Source organism: Malaclemys terrapin, chromosome 1 (assembly GCF_027887155.1).
Source record: "Malaclemys terrapin pileata isolate rMalTer1 chromosome 1, rMalTer1.hap1, whole genome shotgun sequence".
In the NCBI taxonomy this organism is placed as follows: domain Eukaryota; kingdom Metazoa; phylum Chordata; order Testudines; family Emydidae; genus Malaclemys; species Malaclemys terrapin.
Window position 1 is genome coordinate 25,473,927 of NC_071505.1, and position 9,055 is coordinate 25,482,981.

The 9,055-nt window shown below is 42.1% G+C and overlaps 1 protein-coding gene across 1 annotated transcript in view; it reads right to left on the bottom strand.

Moving 5' to 3' along the window:
- The window catches only part of RELN (reelin), a 446,977-nt gene extending 441,045 nt beyond the window's left edge, over positions 1–5,932 (bottom strand). Inside the window, exon 1 of the mRNA XM_054017864.1 lies at positions 5,578–5,932. Within this exon, the coding sequence (XP_053873839.1) occupies positions 5,578–5,821 (244 nt within the window). The 5' untranslated portion in view covers positions 5,822–5,932. The remainder of the gene's footprint in view (positions 1–5,577) is intronic.
- Positions 5,933–9,055: the final 3,123 nt, after the last annotated feature.

A 9,055-nucleotide genomic window follows, 5' to 3' on the forward strand; every position in this document is an offset into this window, starting at 1 on the left:
TCAGAGGTGGGTTTTAGGGATTTTTAATCATGTATTTTGAGGCATTTTTGTATAGTGCTCATTATCAGAGTATCTGAGCAGATCACAAACATTAAAGAATTTAGCTTCAAAACATCCCTGTGAGATAGAAAGGTATTATTGTCTCCCATTTTACAGATGAGATACAGAGGCACAGAGTGATCAAGCGATTTCCACAAGGTCACACAGGAAGCCTGTGTCTGCAGTTGTAATTGCCTGATTGCCAGTTCATTTTTTTAATCACAAGACTGTTCTTCCTCTCTTGATGCTTAAGGTGGTGTGAGATGGGCAAATGGATGAAAGCAGGTACACCTCTACCTTGATATAACACTGTCCTCGGGAGACAAAAAATCTTACCACGTTATAGGTGAAACCGTGTTATATCGAACTTGCTTTGATCCACCGGAGCGTGCAGCCCCCCCCGGAGCACTGCTTTACTGCGTTATATCCGAATTCGTGTTATATCGGGTCGCGTCATATCGGGGTAGAGGTGTATATGAATCTACATGGCTCTAAGTTGGTATTACTTACATACTGAAGAGCCAGAGCAAGCAGTAAGAGTATGAACTATAAGTAAAAGAATGGGGTCACTTTAATAAATACACCCTTTATTACTTGCTTCTCCTGCTACATTCCTCTCTTCCAGTCACTTGGCATGTGGGTTTTACCAGATTACACTCCTCTCTGAATTTGGCCTACCATATTTATGATATTTTAGTAAACTATTTTTAATCACCTGCACTTAATAATTGCCACATATTTAAAACTCCCTTTGTATTGTACATCAGTACTGCATCTGAAAATTCACTATTTTTGTTTCCTTACAAGAAAACTTTTAAAGGATATTTTTTACATTACAAATGATGACCCACAGCGTATTTGCATTTTACAGTAACATTTAACCATATTGTTTAAAAACAGAATTGCCCCACATGATTTCTTCAGATTGTATGAATTTATTTTCTTAATGTATTGTGTTTGTTAAAAGAATTAATTAAAATAATTGTCTGTGTATGTGTTGAGTGTATAACACAAAAGTGTTTCAGATGTGATACAGGGACCACATATAGCAAAGCAATTAGTACCTTTCCCTTTCTTTTCCTAACAGTGAGCACTGAATTAGTGTACCGAAAATGAAAAACCAAGCTGTACAAGTTGGAAATATTGTATAAGATTATTTTACAAAAAAGTGTAATTTTCTCAGAACTATTGCTATGTAAACCAATGATTTATTCAAGATCATTTTAATGTACTTTGTTCTGTACTCATTAGAATAGGTTTAGCTCTTAGAATACTGATTCATGTATTGTTCTCTACTATGATAGTATAAAAAGATACTTTAAAATACTTTGTGAATTTAAAGGTTTCAGAGTAGCAGCCGTGTTAGTCTGTATCCGCAAAAAGAAGAACAGGAGTACTTGTGGCACCTTAGAACGCACTTAGAACTTGTGGCACCTTAGAACTAACTAAAATTTGTTAGTCTCTAAGGTGCCACAAGTACTCCTGTTCTTCTTTTTGTGAATTTAAAATTATTGCACCAAATTTCTACTTCAAGGACGGACTTAGAAGGAGCAGCAGTTGCTTGTGCTCGGTCTGAATATGATCCAATGAGTCAACCTACAATTTACAGTTCAATCAAAATATTGAGAATAAAGCCAGAGTTAATAAATTATGTGTGATGATACAACTGAAGTGGGCCTAACAAAAGGCATATTCAATGAGCTGACTCTCATTGTCTTGTTCAAAGCAACTGTAAAACATTATCATTCTGATTTAGGGTTGTCAATTTTGGTTGGATGTATTCCTGGAGATTTCATCACATGACATAATCTTTAATTAAAGGTTCATTTTAATTCCTGGAGGCTCCAGGACAATCCTGGAAGGTTGGCAACCCTATTTAGCAGCCTTTTATATCCCCTCTGCACATATATAAGGGCCGGATCTGAGTCTTCCCACTGACTTCAATGGCCTTTGGATCAGACTGCAAGAGCCAGATTTTCAAAATTGCTCAGCACCCAGCAGCTCCCACTGTGACACCTACGTCCAGGTTTTCAAAGGGATAAGCACATAACTTACTGAGCTATGTTGAAAATCTAGCCACTTATATTGGTGTTTGGTGATAACTGGGCCCTGGTTGTGGATGCTGAGCACTTTTGAAAGTCTGGACACAAATGACTACACAACGTGCAAGGCAGTTGAGAATCAGAACCAACAGCATTATTTTTGGTCTGGATCTAATGCTTACACATCTCCTGAGTCCCTGCAATCACTCATCAGGATAAATACAGGCCATTGTCCAAAATTCATGGGAGCTTGGCAACATCTGAAACTGGGTATGCAAAAATGACATGTAAGGGTGTGTTCAGAAAGCAGTTATAGCAGTTGATAAAGATTACATTGTTTCTAACTCAAAACAGCAAAGGCAAAGCCATCCTGGCCTAATTTAAGGACCCTCCTCTGATTTGGATTTTTTCGTTCCTGGATGATAATTTCTCCCGTCCTTTAGCAATCCAAACCACAAATAACAGCAGCACAAGCCCCAAAGGCCAGAGATACAACATTCTCCTCTGAGGCTTTGATGCTGCTCTACACTGACATCTATGGAGAGAGCATGAGCAAAGCAGCACAAAATTCGCACCTCCCCTAAGTCTCTTTCTGGGAGACTAAAACTGTCAGCTCCATAACACGTTCAATCCCAGTTCACCTAATGCCTTGGAATCCACACAACAGGCAGTCATACTCTTTCACCACGTCTAGGATAAACCACATTTTTCAAAGGTTATACGCTTGAGTCTAAACATTGACTTCAGGCTGAGACCTGGAAAATAAGGTGTTAGCCAGGAAACAAGAAGTTTTTATTATATATTTTTTTGGGGAAAGAAAAGCAAACAGTATTTAAGAGTTTCCAAAACAAATGTGTTCTTTTAAGCTTTTTTCCTCCTAGTTTTATCATTAACGTTTAAAAACTAAAATTGGATTTTTAATATATAATATAGATTGGAGATTGTGGAGAAAATATAAATATGGTTAAGTTACATCTTTTACATGTGCAGTTTACTATATGTGGGCCTCAAACTATTTTTTAAAGAAAGCTCTAAAATTTTTAGCAATTGGATCAAAAGTACATTGTCTATCTTAAAAAGTATAGACAGCAAAATTGGAACTACCTTGGAGGTTTAATAATTAATAAAGTAAAAAAAATTATAACATCTTTTAATCCAGTTTTCAAAAAAAACAAGAACATTGAGACAAAAATGCTTACATAAAACAAAATTTTTGAGATAGAATAATAATCAGATAATTCAAAGTTAAGAGTTTAATTCCATCTTTAACCAAGTGCTGTTATATCTTTTTCTTTATATGGTGGTTTAAATTTTTACTTTTAATTTCCTCACTTTTTAAATTGTATTCTAAAATTAGCTTTTGTTCTGAAGTTGTGAAATACTAGGTAAGGAAACAAAGAGAGAGAAGGAGATTTAGTGAGTGCCTCTTAAATATTGTACAGTGACTATGGATTATAAAGGTTCTACACATACAGGCCTCCTGTATAAAGAAATTATTATAATACCATTAAATTATACCATTACTGGTTTACATAGGCACTTTATGGACAAAACCAAAAACATGTAAACTATTTCACAGGAGCTAAAACACATGTATATGTGGTGGGGAAGTATTAGTATTAAGTATTAACTCTCTTCAGTTTGGGCAGTTAGAAAAATAAAGTTATTCATCATTACAGTGCATGATCTCCCAATAAAACTTGATTGCTCCATCTTCAAGACAAGCTGTGAACATTTGACCTAACACTCTCACTTTTGGCTCTTATAGATAAATCCCCTTCCTGGGGTCACATTGAGTGACAAAGCTCAATCACCCCTCATGTCAAGCCTGTGTCACAATCATATTGGCTGATCAATCGATGAAAGATACTCGTGACCTCCAAATGGCACCTATCAGCTCTTTCAGTGCATGTATATCAAGGAAAGGGACTACAGTTTACTCAGGAGCAGAGATCATTCTAGCCCATTGCAGGCCCTAAGCAGGGATATTTTTGGGGTCCCTCCTCCCCCCCCAACACATACTAAAAAAGTGAATAGAGGAGAAGGGCCCCTTGAAATGCTCGGGGCCCTAAGCAATTGTTCAGCATGCTTATGCCTAGTGTCAGCTCTGTTTAGGAGAGGTCTGACACAAAGGCCACTTGAGTCAATGGAAAGACTTTCACTGATTCCAGAGAGCTCTGGATCAGGACCTAAATGAATGTTCAGAATCAGAATTTCCATTAAAAAGCAGCTGTGTTTCCTAAGAGATGGGGACCAGAAAGCCCAGCAGTTTTACAACCCAGATGTAATCCAGAGAAGTTGTATTCAAATACAGATAAACTAAAATTCACTTCTTTAGGCTACTATATTTTTGACAATGGAACAAAGTAGAAGGGAGCCCTCGAGGATTAATTTGTCTTCATAATTTACATCAGAAATGACATACAAACTCTATAAGTAATCGCTTATTTTCCTTTTATGTCACAGTTAGTACAAATAGCAAAGACTGAAAACACCTGCAGGCCCTACTAAATTATCAGGATAGGTCTAGAATATTTTGATGTTCTTGAAGTCCTAATTAAATCAATGAAATAGCTTAGTGTTAAGTACTTAAATCTCTATGGCAGGGAACTAGCCAGCAGGCTCTGTCTTTATACATATGTCCTATAAAATACATAACCTCTGCCCACATTTTCAGTTTTATTAAATTAATAGGTTGATAGTTTGAAATATAGGCACCAGCTAATTTTTTGTTTGTTTGTCTGTAGCACACTGTTGCAAGATTTCATCTTGGTCTAGAATGTACAGTTCTGATGTTAACATCTAAAAAAATAGTGACATTTGAAAATAAATCTCTACAAGAAAATAGTGCAATTTTCCCATAGGTACATGGAGTTGTTTAACAGCACTGAACATCGGGAGTATTATGATAGGAGGGGCTAATATTGTATGAAAATGTGAGACCACTGTGGGTCATTCAACAATGTGAACTTTTCCAGCAAGCCATGAAATTGCAGGCAGCTGGACCTGCAAGCAACACTATATTAATAAATAAATAAAAAAGACGGCAAGTTTACAAATTCAAGGACGAAGTATGTAAAGTGTCCCAGTGATGTTCTAAAGAGATTCCTATCCACACAAAAGCTCTGCTAGGTAAATAGCCTATCCCAATATTATCAGCTGATAGAGAACAGAGAACTGGGGGGGGGGGATATATTTGATCTGTCTGGGAAAAGCAATGAGCATTTAGAGGTGGAAGCAGATAATCTGTGGGGAGAAAGGAGATTCCTTTGGCTTCCCCAACCCAAATCAGTCATTCCTTATTCACATTTCAACCAACTTTCACCCACACACCCCGCCCAGGGGCGTAGAGAACTTCGCGGACGAGGCGAGTCGCACAGCGGGCTCCCTCGCTAGCCACAAGTCCCTAACTTTCCCCCACCGCCCCAGGGGCCCGGAGCCCCCCGGCCCAGCGGAGAAGGCTAGTGGGGGAGCGGGCACAGGCGCGGGCACCTACCGTGATATTCCTGGCCAGGTACGTAGAAGGTCGGGTTCCCCGCGAGCTGGAGGGACATGAGCACCTCTCCCTGCTCCCCATCCCCGGCCAGCTCCCCGTGGTGGGTGCAGAGGAAAAAGAAGGGCGAGAAGCGGGGGTAGTAGCCCGCCGCCCCCTGGCGCCCGGGGAGCATCAGCCCCAGCACCGCCACCAGCACAGTCCACCCGCGAGGGAAACTCGGCGGCGGCGGCTGCCTCCGCTCCATGCTGCCGCTGCTGCTGCTGCCAGCCCCGCACGCTCCTCAGGGCAGAGCCGGCGAAGGCGGGGAGCAGCCGACCCAAAACCCAGCCGGCAAAAAAAAAAAAAAAGTTTGCGAGGCGGCCGCCCGGGAAGTTTGGCAGCTGGGGAGGAGCCGCCGGCCGGCTGGGCAGCTGCGCGGACTCCCCCTTGGCCAGGGGTGGGGAAGCAGCCCTGCTCTGCCCGCCGCCTCGGTCTCCACACCTTCTCCGCGCCGCGCCGCGCCGCTCCCTGCCCGCCCTCGCGCTCTAGGGCAACCTGGTGGGAGCCGGGCGAGCGCCTGCCTCGGCTGCCCCTCAGGGTGTCAGTGACAGGGGAGGGGGGGAGACGAGGCAGAAAACGCACGGGCTGGAAATAATTTATTTCCCCGGGTGGCTGGGTAGAAGGGAGGGGGGAAATCCCTCCCCCTTTTTGTTGTTGTTGCAAATGAAGAGGAGACGGGCAGGGGGCTGGTTGGGAGAGTTAGGCAGAGCCCGTTTGCTCTGTCTTTGTCTGTATTGGCTGCTCCCTCCTCCTGGTTCCCTGGGCTTGTGATCTTTGCTAAAATTATTTAAAAAAAAAAAGTGGGGTTGGCACCTTGGTACTATCACCCAGAAAGGAGAGTTTGTGACCTACGGGAAAGAGCCGTTTCTTGTGAGCAGAAGCGTTTATGGGGATGATACATTTGGGTTTTAATGTCTATTTCAGCCCTGACCTAGGTAATGGAAAGGAAAGAGGGAGCCCTGGCCAAAGGAGAAAGTGCAACAGGGACTGCAGGGGAAAATGAGCCGCTGAACATGAAGCGCTGGCTGCAGGAATAATGCATAAAAACATACATTTTTAACAGAGGATGGGTTGGCAGAAGGACCACAGCATCAGGAGATGGGAGCAGACCTGCCAGGCTTTAATGCATCTTCCCACCCCACAGTTGGATCCCAACCAATGGCCAGATACAGCCACTGTGAGCATTAGTGACATGATGTAATTGGAAAGAAGAGCGTACCTGCCAGCATTTTTGAAGTGCAAAAATGGGACAGTCCAGGGGGTCCCTGCTGGATTAATTTCATTGCCAGAGGGAAAGGTTCCCCCTTCAAGGAAGAACAAGTAGAATGGAACATATCTTGCATCTGTCCTACATCCTTTCCTCCCCTCATACAGCCTGCTTCCCTGGCCCACCTCCATGCATCTGATGTAGATTCTACATACTAGACCCAAGGGAGGTCATCACCATCTGCTGTACCTGGCTGCACTGCCAGCTCTACACCAAACTGAAGCAAACCCACTACTAGCAAAATTTCGTTACAATTTTTCACTTTATTCAGTCCTATTCACTAGCAGAGGGAACTTTTATTATTGTTTTTGACAAGCCTGGATCAGACCATGAAAACACTCATTCCCATGGAGACTCCTCATAAAGAGAGGGTACAATTGGTAGCCTTTGATGAAAGGGAGAAGACAATCTGCAACCCCATTCCAACTGGCCTAATATTCTGGGCCACTGCCTTGGACACTGAACCTCTTGATGGTCTCAGATGAGACTCAAGCTGGCTCTGTATCTTCCTTTTAAAATCTATGTATTTATTTTACATTTGTGAGTCTCCATGAATTTCAGTGCTCATGAAAGTGATAGGCTAATAATATCTTTTGGTACAGCCAAGCACTGTGGAGGCAAATGCTCTGCAAGCTCTCTCACAAACCTCTGCCAATACAATACATTCAAAGTCTTGCTATGGAATATGCACTTTTTCCTAGGGAGAGATTTCCAACATTGCCAAACTGTGCCAAATTATGCAAGGTGATTTTATGAAGTGAACGTTGAATGATTTAGGCCCCTTATCTGAGCCATTCCCCAAACATATTCACACTTAACTCTTCACCACTGTGGTCATGGCTGTACAGTTTTGTGCAAGATTGGATTTACAATTTTGGGGGGAGCCAACAAATTCATTTTGGGGTGTTACCAAACATAACTGACTTTCTTTATGTATTAAAATACAGGCAGGGGTAGAGAGGAGGGAATCTTTGGGCCATCACTTGCTTCCACTGCAGCAGGAAAAGTGGAGCTCAGCTGTTTCTACTGGGATGTAGGTATAGTTGCCAACACTGAATTTTTTTCAAAGGACAATTCTCCAAATAAACGTGGGTAGGTAATCTGCCAGAGGCATTTGGGGCCTGATCTAATTCCCACTGATGTCAATGGGAGTACTTCCACAGATTTCATTGGGAGTTGGATAGGGCCCATTTTCACAAATTTTAGGTCAAGTATCAGGGGGTAGCCGTGTTAGTCTGTATCTACAAAAACAACAAGGAGTCTGGTGCATACCTATGCATCTGAAGAAGTGAGGTTTTTACCCATGAAAGCTTATGCCCAAATAAATCTGTTAGTCTTTAAGGTGCCACCAGAATCCATGAAATTTTAGGTCATTTTCTCTTTGTTTCCATGTGCTTAGAATCCACAGTAGCTAACAATATTAATGCAGGTTCTCAAAACAGCCAATCCCATCATTTTCTTCCTAAACTTACAGAGACCTACCAGGTAAGTGAAATAAAGTAAAGGAATACAAGCAAATTATATATACTAACCTAGAAGCTGGGTGTCTCTCCTTGCTTATTTCCTTCCTCCATTTCTTTATCCTTTTTTCTCTCCTCCCATGTCCAACCCATCCTACCTGTCTGTCTCCATCGCACAGCTCCTCCTTTATTTCTTATTCCTCTTTCTTGTCTTCTCACCTCTACTTTCTTTGAAGTGCAGCATCTCCTTCCTCTTCCACGCACATTTCCTCTGCATTCTCACATGTCTCAATAATCATGCCTATCAAATTTCCTGATTTTGGTAGTGCTCTCATAAGTTCCTGAATGGGAGTTTGAATCTCCCAGGGAAACAAGAAGACTCTACCTACAAACAGCCCTAGGCTCTAGGTCTCAGCTAGGTTGATCCAGGATATGGCTGGAGTAACCGAGCTGAGACTCTAGCAGGAGTGTTGGCATAAAGCATTTTACCTTGGCATCCTGTTAGACCTCAGAGACCGTGGGGTATGTTGGAAGTAGAGTGCCTTACAGACCTGGTTCCACTCAGTGGGAGCTGCAGCTGTGTGGTTAGGAGGAGCAGCACCACTGGACTCAACCATCCTTCACCCTTCCAGGTTAGAAACATTGTGTTTTATGCAGTCTGCTTTCAGAAAAGTGAAGGTGTTGAATCTTTCATATGAGATTTTAGCAACCA